The sequence below is a fragment of the Thamnophis elegans genome, chromosome 2 (genome assembly GCF_009769535.1).
Source record: "Thamnophis elegans isolate rThaEle1 chromosome 2, rThaEle1.pri, whole genome shotgun sequence".
Classification (NCBI taxonomy): Eukaryota; Metazoa; Chordata; class Lepidosauria; order Squamata; family Colubridae; genus Thamnophis; species Thamnophis elegans.
The window spans coordinates 171,773,804-171,791,589 of record NC_045542.1 but is presented as its reverse complement, the minus strand read 5'-3'; the positions used below and the strand labels follow the sequence as shown (position 1 = coordinate 171,791,589).

Here is a 17,786-nt window from a genome sequence, read left to right as displayed (position 1 = left end):
ATTTGTTTGGAATGGTAGAGGGTCTCCTGTTGAGCAAAGGGTTGAACTAGAAAATCTCCAAGGTGTCAGATTTCCAAAAGATGCCCTAATTGATTCATGAGCCTTGAGCCAAGTTTCAAAAGAAAACCAGTCTTTTATTAGGAACATCATTTTGTCAATACCAAATGCAATCAGTCTAAGCCTCATATGAATTATGATTGAAATTTACCCCCGTTCCTTCCCTTCCCTCAGTCTGTGTCATAAATCACATTCTCCAACGAGATGCCCCCTCACAAGCCTGCTGTAGTAATCTGACTCTAGCCGAAGGTATACGTGGAATGCGCTCCCCCCCCCCCCTTTCCTCACTATGGCAACTTTGAGTTGACACAAGGTCCCTTCCAACTCTTGTTAGTTTGTTATCACAAACATGAAATGATTTTTCTCAGTATTGCTTATACCTGGGATGGCGAACCTATGGTACGCATGCCCAAAGTGGCATGCAGAGCCATGTCACCTGGCACGTGCACCGTCACCCTTTCCTCTTCTGGGCTTCTGGCACTGTGTGCACAGTGATCAGCTGGCCTTCATGCATGCAGCAGTGCCGGAAACTGGAAGAGCTGGTCTTCCATTTTCCGGCGTGAATGTGCGTGCCAGCCACCTGATCGTCACATGCACATGTGCGCCAGTAACCGGAAGACTAGCTGGCCACTGCATATGCATGCCCCAGAAACTGGAAGTTCATTTTACACCCCGTGGGCTATATGTGGCCTTTTCACTATCCCTGGCTAGCTTGTGGCAGGTGTGAGTGTGAGAGAGGGGGAGGGAGGGAGGGAGGGAGGGAAGGAGAAAGAATGGCCTTCCACAACACTGCTAGTTGCTCATGTGACCCTACGGGAAGAAATATCCATCTGGTTCAGTTCCAAGCGAGGAGAAAGACACTGGAAACACGGAGGCTGATTGGAAATATGGTTTAATGACGAAGCAGAACCACCAAGTGCATGGTTCTCTGGTGCAGCTCAACACACGGAGTTGAAAGTGGGCGGCTTTTATACCTTCTCTGGGCTTTGTATTTGAGCTTCCTGTTCCTGTGCAAGAACATGTATTCTATTGGGTGTCGTAGTGGTTATGTAGGGGTTATAGCTGGCTCTATTGTCTGAGCTCCCAGGTATGGTGGAAGTTTGCTGGGGATGATACAGTGACGGCGCCTGTGTTCTGAAAGGGTATCCCTAATTCCTATTGTGGCTTAATGGCTTTTCCCTGTATTGGATCTTGGGTGATGGCTGCTTCTAATCCTACCATTTTGCTTTACAGTTTCAAAATATCCTGTCTTGAATGGATTACCAAATCTGCATTTCTAAAAAGCTGGCCTTAGCATCTCCTGAGGCTCTTAAGAAAGACTTGGAGGTTGCTCTCTGTCTCCAAGAGCATGTTTCTCCATTTCTCCTTTAGGGAAATATAATATTTTGCCTTTTTAATATTTCCCAAAATATTTCGTTCTTCCCTCAACCTCTTGGTAAAACTAATTGCACTCCCTTTTAAAATGTTACATGGACTTTAACACTTCCACTGTGGGGTATTATTATACTGTTCTGACCACGTAAGAACTTAAAAATTGGTTTATTTCAACATAATACACCTCCTCTCAGCATTTGTATATCAAATTAGCTGATAACACAGTGTTGCCCACGTATTTATTTATAGGGGGAAAATGTCCAGGCCAAACGTAATTTCTAATGTTGGATTTTCTCCCTTACCAGGGGGAGCCCCCTTGTGGAGTACTGTGAAGCCGTTACCATGGCAACTCCACTGCACTATACAGTAGAAGCCATTTTACGCAGTACAGCAGAAGCCATTTTAAGGCACAACAGGCTGTATCTTAACAGAACACACACCTCGAGGGGTGTTAGGGGTGTCTTACCCCCACAATATTTTTTTCCAGAGAGTAAGTCATCTGTGTACCAAGTTTTGTTGAAATTGCTCGAAGCGTTCCAGAGTTATGCTGGAACATATATACACACAGAGCCGTTTTTAGATGGATGGATGGATGGATGGATGGATGATAGATAGATAGATAGATAGATAGATAGATAGATAGATAGATAGATAGATAGATAGATAGAAGCAATTGACACCCCTTCTTGACTAAAAAACTCAGCATAAAGTTTAATAGAGGCCTTGAAATGATTTTTGTATTCAGTTAATTATTTTACACTAATAATGTTTTAAGGATCCATATTCGGGACTTGACCAAGCTGCTCAAGAAGGCTAGCAAAGAAAAAAGATCATTTAAAAAGGAAACATTAAAGCTCCTCTCACTGAGCATTCATGGCCCCAAAATAATGAAACCGGAAATCTCCAAGGAAGAATCACCTATTTCCAGTTTTGTTCCAGAGTGGCTCTAATTTCAACAGACAACTTTTAGGTTCCAGAGATGGCATCTCACTTTCAAGATGAATAGATATTGATTCATAGATTTTAGTCTAGTTCTGGCGGCGGGAGGGGGAGACAGTGGTACCATATTCACCTGAATGGCCGACAGCCTCCCATCAAGACTTTCCTGTCTCCGTTATGAGATTTTTCAGTACATTTCTCGCCTATTTAAAAGCTAAATTACTAGGGATAAATCTATATATATATAAAAGCCAAATATCAACCACTCATCGCAAAATATCCAGGACCGTAAAGCCTACAAACTTGAAATTTGACACATATGTTCCTCTTGGCTTCTAAGTGCTCGCTAAGAAAGGATTTTTCAAAATGACCATACTGGTCATCGGGCTACGTGCATAGCTGGCCGGTGCAAGCACATGCGCCTGCAGGTATGGCCCCACTCGTACGAGCATTGTGGCAAACACCGCGGGAGCTCGTAGCCCCACTTACATGAGCATTGTGGCAAGTGCTCCTAGCCGGCCTCGCAACCCCACTCACAAGCATCATCGCAGGTAGTCTCCCCATTTGCATAACTGTCGTTGTGGGTGCTCATGGCCCCACTCATGCACAAGCATCATTGCAGGCACTTGTGGCCCCATTCGTACAAGAGTTATTACGGGCACATGCAGTCCATTCATGTGAGCGTCACCATGAGTATGGTGGATACCAGTAGTGGGATTCAAATAATTTAACAACCGGTTCTCTGTCCTAATGACCATCTGGGTAGGTGGGGCTCGGTGATCATGTGACTGGGTGGGCGTGGCCAACTCAAGGTCACTCACATCGATGGGCGCTCCGCCTTAGCTGTTGCAATGTAATAAGGGTTAACCGGAGAGGGAGTTTCTGTAAGCAGGTCAATAAAGATTAAGCTAGAAACAACACCAGAATGTTTCCTTCCTGCCTTCCTTGCAGGATTAGCCCTGCAAAGTGGAACAAAACAAAAGGAGATTTCTTCCAACAAGCGGTTCTCTGAACTACTTAGAAAGTTACCAACCGGTTCTCCCGAATAGGTGCGAACTGGCTGAATCCCACCACTGGTGGATACTTACAGCCCCACTCATGCACTCGTCAGGGGCGCTTACAGCTCCACTCACACAAGTGTCATTGCTGGCACATGCAGCCTCACTCGCCCAGGCACTCGTAGCCCATTCACACGAGTGTTGCCACGAGCTTCATGGGTACTCATGGCCCCACTCACACAAGCATCATCGCATGCATTTGTCGCCCCATTTGCACAAGCAGCATTGCGGGCACACACAGCCCTACTCACACAGTGAAGCCCATTTGCATGGGCATCGCCACTAGCATGGCAGGTACTTGTAGTCCCACTTCTGCAAGCATCGTTGGGGACGCTCACAGCCCCACTCTCACAAGCATCATCGCTAACGCTTGTGGTGCCACTCGCATAAACATCAGCACGGGTGCCCACACCCCCCACTTGCACAAGCGTCATTGTGGGTGCTTGCAGCCCTACTCACATGGGCATTCCCAGCCCCACTCGCACAAGCTACAGGTGTTTGCCTCTCTCTCCCACAAATCATCCCACTCTGGGCTGCCAACCTGGAAAATTTGGGGAACTCCGCTGTAAACCTTGGTGAGTACTATACAGGCAGTTGCCAAGCTCCTAAATTTTGACCACGTGACAGGGGGACCCTTCAGGGTCACTAAGCCTGAGGACTGATAAATCACTGTTTTTAGTGCCATCGCAACTTTGAGTGGTCAGTAAACGAATAATTGTAAGCCGAGGACTGCCTGGATTTGAGTGTATTGTACTCTACTTTTTTTCCTTCTACTGTTAGTGTATTTTGAGGAACCTTCACTGGCCAAATGGATAAGAACAAAGAGCAATTCACATGATCCATTATCCAAAACAGAAAAGTAAGCTGATTTTGTTATTTTACATTTAAACTGGCATTCTACCATGTTTCTCCGAATATACGGCCTACCCCAAAAACAAGCCCTAGCCCGGTTTTCCCGCCTGCACCTAATATAAGCCCTACACCCCCCTAAATAAACCCATGTTAAGCCCTGCCCACCCTGTGGTTGTACCAGGTGGGCTGAGGTGCAAGCGTAAAAATTAAGCTGGGGAGGGAGGGTGGAGCTGCCCCACCCACCCTGTATCCTGTCATCTGTTCACTGAGAAATGGAGTGCAGAACACTCCAAATTTCCTTCTGGATTAGATTTGTGCTGCAAATGGCTCTGGAAAGAACCATCATCCTGTGAAATGGGAGGACAATCTGAATTTAGGGAAGGCAGCCCCCAACCGCTGCTGCGAGGATCCTCACTCCAATACGCCGAGTGGATCCTTTGATGTGAATTAAGGTTCCTTTTCTCGCTAAAGCTCTTCCCACATGCCACGCATTTGTACGGCTTCTCCCCGGTGTGCGTGAGGTGGTGGCGCAGAAGATGGGCTTTTTTACGGAAGTTCTCCCCACACTCGGAACATTTGAATGGCTTTTCCCCCGTGTGGATCCTCTGATGGGTGACAAGATTTGTACTCGTGCAGAAACTCTTCCCGCACTCAGCACACGCGTAGGGCTTCTCGCCCGTGTGAATCCGGCGGTGCGAAGTCAGGCTGGTGCTGGTGCTAAAACTTTTACCACAGTCTGTACACATGTAGGGTTTTTCCCCCGTGTGGGTTCTTTGATGGAAAATAAGGCTGGCGTTTTGGGCAAAACTCTGCCCGCAGTCCAAGCAGGTGAACGGCTTCTCTCCCGTGTGAGTTCTCTGATGGGCCATTAGAGTCGAGCTGTGGCTAAAGCTCCTCCCGCACTCCAGGCACCGGAAGGGTTTCTCCCCGGTGTGAGTTCGTTGGTGCAACGTCAGGTTTGTGTTCTGGCTGAAACTCTTCCCGCATTCTGAACATTTGTACGGTCTCTCCCCCGTGTGGACTCTCAGGTGGGACGTCAGTTGCGACCGATGGCTGAAACTTTTCCCGCACTCCCCGCACGCGTAGGGCTTCTCGCCCGTGTGGATTCGCTGGTGGCGGACCAGTGTGGTCTTCTGGCAGAAACTCTTTCCGCATTCCAGGCAAGTGTACGGCTTCTCCCCAGTGTGAATGCGCTGGTGGGTGATGAGGGCCGCACTCTGACAGAAGCTCTTCCCACATTCCAGGCAGGCGTAGGGCTTCTCCCCCGTGTGAATCCTCTCGTGCCTTATCAGGCCTTTCCTCTGGGAAAAGCATTTCCCACAGTCGGGACACTTAAAGGGTTTCTCCTCTTTGTGGGTTTTCAAATGTGCTTTGAGGCTCAACTTGCAGCTGAAGCTTTCCCCGCATGCCAGGCCCTGGCTGCTCCTTTTCCTGTTGCATTTGGTTTCTAGAACTGGGAATTTACAGGTGGCAGCATCCCGAAAAACAGGGGATGGAGTCGTCCTTTTTTTTTTCTCTTCCACCTTCCGGCTCTGCTTTCCCTCTTCCTTATCCACAGCCTTCTCTAAAAACAGTCCATTGACTTCTTCCTCTGTTTTGGCCTTCCGGTTGTCCCCGGCTGGAACAAAGAGAGAAAGGTGTTAAAAAGGGATGGAGTGTCATCATGCAACCACAAACTCCACCTTCACATTTGGATAATCCTGGCAGATGAAGTCCACACATCAAAATCAGAATCAAAATCACATGATGCATCAGTACCACTTTATAAAGTAAGACACCCCCCCACACCTGGAATACAACATCCAGTTTTGGTCACCACATTACAAAAAAGATGTTGAGACTTTGGGAAAAGTGCAAAGAAAAGCAGCAGAGATGATTAAGGGCCTGGAGACTAAAACATATGAAGAACAGTTGCAGGATTTGGGTTTGGCCAGTCTAGAGAAAAGAAAGACTAGGTGGGTGATAGCAGTATTCCAGTATTTGAGGGGCTGCCACAAAGAAGAGGGGGGTCAATTTATTTTCCAGAGCACCAGAAGGCAGGGCAAGAAACAATGAAGGGAAACTAATCAAGGAGACAGATAATCTAGAACTAAGGAAAAACTTCCCAACAATGAGGACGATTAACCAATAGAACAGCTTGCCTCCAGAAGTTTTGGGTGCTTTTATCACTGGAGGTTTTTAAGAAGAGACCGAACAGTCGCTTGTCTGAAATGATATAGGACCTCCTGCTTCAGCCAGGGGGCTGGACTAGAAGACCTCCAAGGCCCCTTTCAGTTCTATTCTGATTCATCTTAAAAGTTGACAAACAATGAGAAACAATGCTCAAGCTAGAGAGCCAAGGTGGCGCAGTGGTTAGAGTGCAGCACTGCAGGCTACTTCAGCTGACTGCAGTTCTGCAGTTCGGCTGTTCAAATCTCACCGGCTCAGGGTTGACTCAGCCTCCCATCCTTCCGAGGTGGGTAAAATGAGGACCTGGATTGTTGGGGACAATATGCTGACTCTGTAAACCGCTTAGAGAGGGCTGAAAGCCCTATGAAGTGGTATATAAGTCTAACTGCTATGCTATGAAGAATATGCAGTTTTAAAGTGTTGGGGACTGGTTTCACATGCTTCCTAGCGTAATTCCAGATATTATATCTGGGGGGGGGGGTGTCTGTGGGATCTGGCCACTTTTGTTGGAATGAGGAATGCAGCAGCCTGACGTTACACGAGCAAGTGATATCATTCATATAAAGGGATGAGTTTGCAATGATCAATGTTTTGATCAACCTGACTCTCTTACAAAACCAGCCACCCATCATCTCCCTCCATCCACAGATGCTGCTGGATGTTGGGATCTCTGGTGAAAAAAAATCCTAAGAATAGAACAAGTCCTTCGTGATCAAGGTAACTCCCCTGCCAGGTAAGTAGTGGATTGGCAAAGAATTTGGAACACAAATTATAAGCTAACACGATCAGCAGCACTTAAAAAAAATATATACAAAATGTTTTATCGTTGGCACTTATCACCAACAAGATTGGCTAAAATGTACCCAAACATGAAGCCGACCTGCTGGAAGTGTAAAAAAGTACAAGGGACCTATTATCACATATGGTGGACCTGCCCAGAAACACAAAAATATTGCACAAAAATTTGGAAATGGATGCAAGAAATTACAGGAGAACAGATAAAATACAAACCCGAAATCTTTCTACTGGGAATAATCAAAGGGAAATATACAAAGAAAATTAAGTACATATTAACGCATCTGCTAACTACAGCTAGAATAGCATTTGCCCAATGCTGGAAACAAAATAATACCCTCTCGGACGAATTAGTGATAAAAAAAACTTTGGATTGTGCAGAGATGGACAAATTAACACTGAAATTAAAAGATAAAGATAAAGAAGAGTCAGAATATTATGAAATTTGGAACAATTGGTACAAATGGCTGCAAAACAAGAATAACATTAATTAAGCCAAAAAACTATATATAAATATATATAGAACTGTGTATAAAGGTGTGTAAATATAGAAGCGAAATATTATATACATGTATAGGTATGATGACATAACAATGTTGATGTAATGACTGTAAGGTGTTGTAGAAGGGAAAAAATAATTTTTAAAATCTGCAAAAAAAAAAGAATAGAACAAGTCCTGAAAAAAGAAGTAGGCCTTGCAAGAGCTGAGGTGGCACAGTGGTTAGAGTGCTGTACTGCAGCCACTTCAGCTGACTGTTATCTGCAGTTCGGCGGTTCAAATCTCACCGTCTCAGGGTTGACTCAGCCTTCCATCCTTCCGAGGTGGGTAAAATGAGGACCCAGACTGTGGGGGCGATATGCTGACTCTGTAAACCGCTTAGAGAGGGCTGAAAGCCCTATGAAGCGGTATATAAGTCTAACTGCTATTGCTATTGCTATTGCTATTTTGGCCTCATCCATTTGCTCCATCAAGGGCCCCCAAGAAACACAACTTACCCAGGAAAGCCAAATTTCCACAGTTCTCCTCCATCACTTCCACGTGGAGGGCTCGTTGGTCTGGATCCAGCAAGGCCCACTCCTCATCCGTGAAGTAGACGGCCACATCTTCAAAAGTCACCAGATCCTGAAGGACCAAAGGGAAGGACGTGAATTCTTTTAAAACCTATTTTCAAAGCAGGAGGATAACGAGTCCATGGAGGTTCCCAATCATCCAGGCCCTCGTGGTCCCAAAGGTGCTTTTTCAAGAAGCCACTGGACTTTCTGGTTTTTCTTTGAAGACATTTCACTTCTCACCCAAGACTGAAAACTTTGACTGGATGGTGAGGAATGGAGGGATCAATACTCCTAGCAGACAGTTGGGTCATTTGCATTCTTTGAGAGAGTCATTGAGGCCACCTGGAGGTTTATCTCTGTCCTCAGGGTCACCCAAGTAGTGCAAATGGGTGTGGAGCCTTCTTGGAACTGATGAAAGGACTGTGTGGTAGACAGTGGTAGTATTCAGCCGGTTCAGACCGGTTCAGATGAACTGGTAGTGGTGACCTGCAGGTGGACCTGCCCACCCGCCCGCCCCGGCACTATGCCGTTCTATTTTCCCCACATTTTCTAAGCCGCATGCATGCGTGCAAGCCACACGGGTGAGCAAAGCACGTGCGCAGAAGGCCACATGCAAACGTGGAAGGCACACATGCACGCGCACACATTTTCGGTACGCGGCAAACCAGTGGTAAAATTATGGGAAACCCACCTCTGATTGTAGATCATCTATCTCCAGTCTACAACACAGTACAGTTCCGACAAGGCTCCACCCCCATTTGTGCTGCTAAGGCGACCCTAACGACACAGATAAACCTCCAGGTGGCCTCAACGACTCTCTCAAAGAATGCAAATGACCGACTGCCTGCAGTTTTCAAGCACCCAAACCCAGATGAGCCTCTTGTAATCCGGACTGGTCAATAGTAACTGGTCCCATTAAACTATGGAGAGGGTGGAGACTTCAAAGCCCTTTCTTATCTATTCAAGAGTCCTTCTCATACCTGAGGTGGTTCTTCATGAGCTGTTTCTATTCCATTTCCATACGGGGGCCACCACGACTGGATCGCAGGTGTCATCCCTTCACCTGTGAGGGGACACGAAAGAGATTTATCTTGGCTTTTTTTTTCCTTCAATTTTTTTTGTTTTTAATATGGATTTTGATCTATTTGTTGGATTATTGTACACTGCCTCGAAAGGTTTATAAATACAGTTAATGAAAAATAAGCCATTCAAACTTTTGCCTCTGGTGAAACAAGGCAACTGTAAAAGGCTGCAAATTATCCCCCCCCCAAAAAAAATCTTCCCAGATTTCAAACAGAGGTGAGAAAGGGATATGAAGGAGAAATCTGTCAAGGAAGGCCTTACCTTGACAAGAAGCAACCTGCTCAGGCTCCTCCTCCTCCACAATCCACCTGAAAAATGTTCTGGGTCTGATGCTCGAAGGAGTTTTCTCCATCTCATTGGCCAAGTCTGGGAAATTCTCCTGACCCTGGAAAAGAAGAGTAGAAGGTTCCCAGGTGAGAAAGGGACCATAAGGGATCACGGTGCTTTTCCAAAGATTGTGGTTGTTTGCTCCTTGCAACTACAGAGAGCCTTCAGCTTACAACCATTGAAAGTTACAACAGCACCAAAACAGCAAGAGCAATAGCACTTATGTACCGCTGCATAGTTCTTTTACAGGCCTAAGCGGTTTACAGAGTCAGCCTCTTGCCCCCAACAATCTGGGTCCTCATTTTAGCCATCTTGGAAGGATGGAAGGCTGAGTCAACTTTGAGCCGGTCAGGATTGAACTACCGGACTGCAGCTAGCAGTCAGCTGAAGTAGCCTGCAGTACTGTATTCTAACCACTGCGCCACCTCATAAAAAGTGATTTATGTATATTTTCCCACACTTACAGCCATTGCAGCATCTCCATGATCACATGATCGAAATTCAGATGCTTGGCAATTGGTTCATATTTACGGCAGTTGCAATGTCTTGCAGAAATTGCCAATTGGGAATGTTTGGTAAGCTCCCCTTTGGGAGAGAGAGTAAATTCAGAGAAGCGTTGTGAGAGTTGTGTTGGAGAACACACAAACCATCATACAGAGACACTGCAGTTTAAATAGGCTTTTACTTTTGTGGAACTAGAGGTATCAGAGTCCATCAAACAGTCCAAGTCATACATGGATAAGACAGTCAGTCATCAACGTCTTTCAGTTAAGGGATAATCTGAATAACATAGTCCAGTATCATATAATCCGTTCAGAACTCAAAGTTTGTACTTGCTTGCAAAACTTACAATAGCTCACGGCACTCAGATCAGATCAGCCCAGCATCTAACGAACAGAGAGAGAGCTAACAGTCATTCTGGCTCCCTCTTATGGCCGATTGAGGAAAACAGCAACCAATCACATTTTACAGTATGATTTAAAGAAACAGGTACAACATTGTTACATGATTTATATATTGCCAACCCAACCATTAGATTTATATTCCTAGCAGGGAAGCCAGATTCACTTAACAACGGTGTTACTAACAATTGCAGTGATTCCCTTAACATGGCAAGAGAGATCAAAGAACAAGGGATCAAGGGACAAAACTCCCTTAGCAAACGTTTCACTCACCCGAGTACATTTTGGGCTCAATTGTGATCGTAACTGGATGACTACCTGCAATGGATCACCACGTTTTTCTCAGGATTGTGGCTACTTGCTCCTTGCAACTACAGATAATCTTCGACTTACCACCGTTTGTTTAGTGACCGTACAAAGTTACAACAGCACTGAAAAAGGGATTCGTGGCCAGTTTTCACACTTATGACCATTTCAACATCTGCATTATCACATGATCAAAATTCAGCTGCTTGGCCACCCTGACTCATATTTATGACAATTGCAGTCTCCCGGGGTCATGTGATCCCTTTTTGCAACCTGCTGATAAGCAAAATCAGTGGCGAAGCCAGAGTCACTTAACAACTGTTCTGACTCCCCTCGTTCCCACACCAACAAACTCTCTGAGTCAAAGATAAGTTACGGCATTTAATTAACAGACAGACAGGTCCTTGGCAGCAAACCGACACAGATAAGCTTGGGCAGCAATCCAGCACAGATAAGCCATGGCAGCAATCCAGCCTGCCAAGCTCACGATCATGTTCTCCAACATTAGTTCCTGCATTGACTTCTGCAAAAGGGGCGTGTGCACAAGCATTCCTTTTATAGTCTGGAGAGGAGCCTCATTACCACCAGCTGAGTGCAATTACCTCCTGTAATTGTGTAATTGTTCCTTATGCCTATTAGCTCTCTGGTGCCGGGCATCTAGGAACAACTCCCTTGGCTCTTCCCCACTGCTGACGTCCGCATCACACTCCCTTGTCTCCTCCCACTGGTCCAAGGCTCAGGCGCCTCCTGGTGGCCAACCAGCCTCTCTGCGCCCTGCTCGGAGTCGGAACCCTGTCCAGGGTCCTCCACATCCTCCAGAGCCGACTCATAGGGCCCCTCGCTGTCGGAGTCTGGTGGCAGCTCCAACGGCTCCTGCTGGGCCACAACAACAACCATAGTACCAACTTCACAATTGCAGTGATGTACACTCAGAAATGGAAGGACACTTTGATCCCCACAATGGGCAAATGGCTGCAAAGGTTGATGGAGTTAGCAGAGGTGGCTAAATCGAATAATTTGATTAAAGAAAAAAAGCACACTTATTTTTGTTTCTACCTGGAAACCGTTTCTGGACTTCATGGTAGAAAAAAAAATGAAACTTTGATTTGGGGCTTTACCAATTAGATAGATATGGTGTCATGGAAATGGCTAGTGTAAAGTACTATGTAAGACTAAAAAAATGTGGTTTGATGTTATTACCCTAAGGGAGTTAGAAGGCAATGCCTTTTCTTTCTTCTTTCCCCTTCTTCTCCACACTTTTTATTTAGAATGGAATGGAATGGAATGGAATGGAATGGAATGGAATAGAATAGAATAGAATAGAATAGAATAGAATAGAATACCATTGGGAGGGACCTTGGAGATCTTCCAGTCCAACCCAGTGCTTAGGCAGGAAACCCTTCAGACAAATGATTATCCAACATCTTCTTTAAAACTTCCAGTGTTGGAACATCTACAACTTCTGGAGGCAAGTTGTTCCATTGATTAATTGATTAATTTCTCCTCAGTTCTAAGTTGCTTCTCTCCTTGATTAGTTTTCACTCATTGCTTCTTGTCCTGCTTTGGAGAATAGCTGGACTCCCTCTTCTTTGTGGCAACCCCTGAGATATCGGAATACTACTATCATGTCTCCCATATAATTTTATTAATTTACTAATTATAACAATTTTATTAATTAATTTATTATTATTAAAAACAATTGCAGTGATTCACTGTGGCTAGAGAGGTTGGAAAAAGTTGGAAAACTCACTTAACAGCTGTCTTGCTTAGCGACGGAAATCCTGAGCTCACACTGTGGTCATAAATCGAGGAATATCTGGACCAGGATACTCACCTGCTGCTCTTCCTTTTCTTCAGCCTTACTCAGCAGGAATCCTTCGGCCAGGGCCACCGCCTGAGAACTGGTTTCCGGCCCACATTCTCGAAGCCAGCTCTCCATCTCTGGAGGAAGGACAGCGAGGAACTGCTCCAGGATCACCAAATCCAGAATCTGATTCTTTGTACGATGCTCAGGTTGGAGCCACAGGAAGCAAAGATCACGGAGCTGGTTGAACACCTCTCGGGGTCCACAGATCTCTGGGTAGCGGAAGTGCCGGAAGTGAAGGCATCGGGCATCCCCCATGTGGATGGTCTCTCCTGGCATCATCTTAGCAGTCCCCAGCTCCACCTGGAGAGCATCAGAGCTCCTTCCTGCTTCTGGTCCAGCCAGATTTTGCTCCATTTTTGAATTGTTCCAGGGTAGATCCCATCAGGAGCAGGGGGGCGGGTGCAAATCTCTGAAACTTCTTCTTAAAGGAAACAGGGTCCGAAGCTATAAAAAGCCAGGGTGTAGCACATTCTCAAAGCGGTAAAGGATCTGGTAAGCAATGCCAGCTGATAACTGTGGCATCTTCTGGTGGAGAAGCGTTAGACCTCAAACGTTAGAGATGATCACACCTATAACAATAGAGAACAAAGCCATAAGCCTACTTTCCACAACTTGGGGCTTCCCAGATGTGCTGAACTGCAAATCTCAGAATACCTAGGAAGATGGAAAGGGAATGGGACAACTTACCACAGGGAACTTGTTGTAGCCTACTCACCATGGCCAACTAGATAAATCGCTGGATAAGTTGCCACGGCCAACTTGCCACAGGGTAACTCCTAGGGACAATTTAACAATTCTATTTAATTATTTAAAATAAATAAAACAATTATTTTACTGTTTGCCATTCATGGTTCATTCTGTCCCTCCTTACAGATCCTTTCTTTCATGATTCTATTCCTTTGTTATGATATGTAGTAACTCTTGTCCCACAGCGAGCTGTGGTGTGGTGAGATGGCCATGGCCAGTTGTTCTGCAACGAATTGGCCGTGGCAAGTTGGTGGTGGCAAGTTGGCCGTTGCGAATTGTCATAGACCCAATGGAAATACTTCCCATCTGGAGGGGTATCAGCCTGGAGAAGGCTGAATTAATTTGATTGAGAAGCACTCAATTCAGAGCCCTTGTCTATATATCTATATATCTATATCTATATATCTATATATCTATATATCTATATATCTATATATCTATATATCTATATATCTATATATCTATATATCTATATATCTATATATCTATATATCTATATCTATCTATATATATATACATACATACATACACACACACACACATACACACACACAGACACAAATACAATACAATATGATACAATACAATAGCAGAGTTGGAAGGGACCTTGGCGGTCTTCTAGTCCAACCCCCTGCCTAGGTAGGAAACCCTATACCGTTATCAGCTGAGCCAGGGAAATAGGTATGTATCAGCTGATAAAGGAGGAGAACCTTGTGGCTTAGTGGTTAACACATCTGCCTAATATGTAATACAGCCCAGGTTCGAATCCCAGTAAGGGTATGGCTAGCTGATGAGAGCTAAATAGCTTGAAATAGATCTATACTAGTCTCCCTTTATTTATTTATCAGCACAAATACAACACAAATGTAACAAAGGCAACAGTAAAAATATTGGGTTTCTGTCTGGATGGTCTCTTGTGACGAGCCGATAGACAGAGAAAGGAAGCAGTAGGCTTCTTCCCATATTTGGGCATACCAGGGGTTGTGACACTAAATACATACATACACACACACACACACACACACACACACATTTTTCTTTTTTTTAGGCATTCCAAGTGTTCTACAGGCAGTCCTCGATTTACAACATTTCCTTTAGTGGCCATTCAAAGTTGCAACGGCACTGAAAAAAGTGACTTTGTGATCATTTTCCCACACTTACGACCGTTGCGGCATTCCCCCGGGTCACATGATCAAAATTCAGATGCTTGGCAACTGATTTATATTTATGACGGTTGCGTCCCAAGGTGGCAGCACACTTGCTAAAGATAACATGTCAGGCCCCTCCAGCAGCCGAAACAGAGCAGGGGGAGGAGGAGGAGGTGTGGGAGTCAGGGTCAGCATCAGGGCAACCTGAGAGCTCCGAGGGGGAAGAGGGAATGAAGCTGTCACAGAGAGAGAGACAGAGGTGGAGCCTGGCCTGTCCATCAGCCCTCAGATGGAGAGTCAACAGCCCCCCTGGTCTGGAGGTCGCTGATGAGGAAGAGGAGGAACAACTGGTTCCAGTGCCTGATGCACGGATGTGCAGACAGCAGAGGAGAGGAGAGCAGTGGAAATCCATGGGCCGATCCTGGGGAAGGAAGAGCCACCGCTGCTAGCGAAGCCCCACCCGAGCTCTGGGGATGAAAGGCAGGGGGCGGAGATGAATAGATGTGGCAGACATCTAGAGAGCCGAGGTGGCGCAGTGGTTAAATGCAGCACTGCAGGCTACTTCAGCTGACTGCAGTTCTGCAGTTCGGCTGTTCAAATCTCACCGGCTCAGGGTTGACTCAGCCTTCCATCCTTCCGAGGTGGGTAAAATGAGGACCCGGATTGTTGTTGGGGGCAATATGCTGACTCTGTAAACCGCTTAGAGAGGGCTGAAAGCCCTATGAAGTGGTATATAAGTCTAACTGCTATTGCTATTGCTATTGCAGACAACTATTTAGCTTCCCGCCAGCTGGACTTGTTAGCCTGAGAGAGAAACTTTTGACCAGGGCTGCCGGCACTCCAAATAAAGGAATCTTTTGAGTTCCCTGCAGAGGGCTTGTTGTGTTTGGGAAACTGGGTCAGAGCATAACGTATGAAAAGACCAAGTCGGATTGTTCATTGTCTGCACCCCCAGATGCTTAACACCGTGGGCCACCTGCACAGGAAGGGACTCCAGCTTGAGTTAAACTTCCCTCCTCCATGGATTGCATTTCATTTTAAAAGGTGGTGGGTGGGCGGTGGGCTCGAGACCAAGAGCACCAGATGTCTGGGAGAGGGTGGTCTTTTGGACCTCTTTGAATCCTCCAACGGTTCCCTCCTCCCTCCCTCCCCCTTGGGTCTCCATCCCTCCGCAGGTGTGGGCTCTCCATAGCTGGCCCTCTCCCTACTGCCTTCACCAGGCACTGCCATCCCAGGCAGCCTCCCTCCCCTCCCAGGGAGGAACTCACCAGGCATCCCAAGACAAAGACCCCTTTGCTGGGGGGAGGTAAGAAGGAGGGGCAAGACAGGACACAGGACAGGATACAGCTGTTTTCCCTTTCTCTTTCCTTCCTCTTGGCCTTTCTAGCCATCTCGCCTCTCTTGCTTTAACCCCTAAGAGGCGAGAAGGGGCAACATAGCAGCTCAGGCTGGATCTTACGCCCACCCCTTCCTGCTGGCCCTCTGTACTTTATTTAACTAAGTAAAAACAAGTTAAGATTTTAATTTACTTCTTTGCATTCTTATCAACGGTCGGCCTCCCCAAAAGACCCTGTCCAGATACGCTCCATGTATCCCTTCCTTGGGGAGGAGACTTTCTGATTTTGTATCAGGGAACAACACTGTGGAAGTGTGTAGTGAAAGAAATGCTGGGGGAAACGGGGAGATCCCGCACCACCCAAAGCGTGCTGCTGTGTTACTGATGGGAGAACCATCTAATGTAGTGTGTCTCAGCCTCCGCCACTTTAAGACGTGTAGACTTCATCTCCCAGAATTCCCAGCTGAATTCTCAGCTGGAATTCTGGGAGATGAAGTCCACACAAAGTGGCCGAGGTTGGGAAAGACTAATCTAGTTTGCAAAGACATATTGGAGTAAGATTCATATTCTCACAGTGAATGTAAAGATAAAACCAGAAACCTTGCTTACAAATTGAGCCCATTTATGTTGCTAAGTGAGACATTTGTTAAGTGAATTTTGTTGCATTTTACAACTTTTCTCGCCACCTTTGTTAAGTGAATCACTGCAGTTCTTAAATTAGTCAAATGGCTGTTAAGTGAATCTGGTTGACTTTGCTTGTCAGAAGGTCACAAAAGGGGATCACATGACCCAGAACGCTGCAGCCGTCATAAATGTGAGTCGGTTGCCAAGCATGTGGATGTAAATCATGTAAGTGGTCATAAGTGTGAAAAAGGTCACTTTTTTCAGTGCCATCATAACTTTGGTCATTAAATGAACTGTTATAAGGACTACCTGTACTTCAGAAGCGAAGGCCCTATCAGAAGAATAATTTCGGGTCCCAACCCAAACTGACGTTATGTAGGAATAAATAAAAATTAAATCCAGACAGCTGTGAGGAAAGGAGAATGATTTATTCCCAAAAGCCAAGAAATTTGCCTTATGGGGGCAGCTGCAGAGAAAATGGGGTACATAGGTATTGTTTTATAAGGGGAGCTTGTCCTGGGTGTGGACATGTCTAGGTCCTGATTTTAGGGTGACCCTGGAGGCGTGTGGGCATTTGTATGTGTTGACCCCAGAGAAGGAGTTGATTAAATGAAGTGATATGGACTGAGACTCTTCAGTTGAATCCTGTTATGTTGACATTGCATTTTGTGTGTCTGCTTGTGTGTGTTTACCCGTTTTTACCGTTTGAAATAAGTGTTTAATTAATTCTTCTGCTTGAGTAAGTTTAAAGGATGTCAGAGGCTGTAAATCAGTAACTTTACGGAGACCTGATTTGGATCAGTTAACACATCATTCCCTTTACAATATTTCTAACACAGTTGTAATGTTTATAGCTTCTTCCCACAGGTCCCAGAAGGGCTGGTTCATCTCAAAGACACCTATTATCTCCCATTACATGAGAGAACCCCACTGAAATCAATTTGGCTTACATTTTATGATTATATTACTTAGTTGTTTATATGCACAATGAGAGCGTATGCACTGGAGGCAAATTCCTTGTGAGTGTCCGATCAGATTTGACCAATAAAGAATTCTATTGCTATTCTATTCTCAATTTATTCTATTCTATTATTCTATTCTTTATATTATTCTCTTCTCTCTTCTCTTCTCTTCTTAATCCTATCCTAT

At 45.5% G+C, this 17,786-nt stretch overlaps 1 protein-coding gene across 2 annotated transcripts; it reads right to left on the bottom strand.

The window, feature by feature from the left end:
• Nucleotides 1-3,382: 3,382 nt before the first annotated feature.
• Nucleotides 3,383-16,018, bottom strand: LOC116503365 (zinc finger protein 436-like). Of its 2 annotated transcripts, XM_032209735.1 has the most exons (7): nucleotides 15,946-15,995; nucleotides 13,498-13,558; nucleotides 12,750-13,351; nucleotides 9,642-9,765; nucleotides 9,278-9,360; nucleotides 8,241-8,367; nucleotides 3,383-5,898 (listed from the first exon to the last, which is right to left on the bottom strand). In XM_032209735.1, exons 3-7 carry the CDS (start codon nucleotides 13,134-13,136, stop codon nucleotides 4,535-4,537), a joined length of 2,085 nt encoding a protein of 694 aa, XP_032065626.1. In that variant the 5' UTR covers nucleotides 13,137-13,351; nucleotides 13,498-13,558; nucleotides 15,946-15,995; the 3' UTR covers nucleotides 3,383-4,534. The 2 variants fall into 2 exon arrangements, with proteins under 2 accessions (XP_032065626.1, XP_032065625.1); XM_032209734.1 differs by lacking the exon at nucleotides 13,498-13,558 and having other exon boundaries at nucleotides 15,946-16,018.
• Nucleotides 16,019-17,786: the final 1,768 nt, after the last annotated feature.

Excerpts from the sequence above, each read along its gene's own strand:
- LOC116503365 (XM_032209734.1), bottom strand. The coding sequence starts at position 13,136 with ATGGAGCAAAATCTGGCTGGACCAGAAGCAGGAAGGAGCTCTGATGCT. Across the intron at positions 9,766-12,749 it reads AAGAAAAGGAAGAGCAGCAG|GGTCAGGAGAATTTCCCAGA; the intron begins GTGAGTATCCTG and ends CTTCTTTTCCAG. Across the intron at positions 8,368-9,277 it reads CTCATGAAGAACCACCTCAG|GATCTGGTGACTTTTGAAGA; the intron begins GTATGAGAAGGA and ends TTGGTCCTTCAG.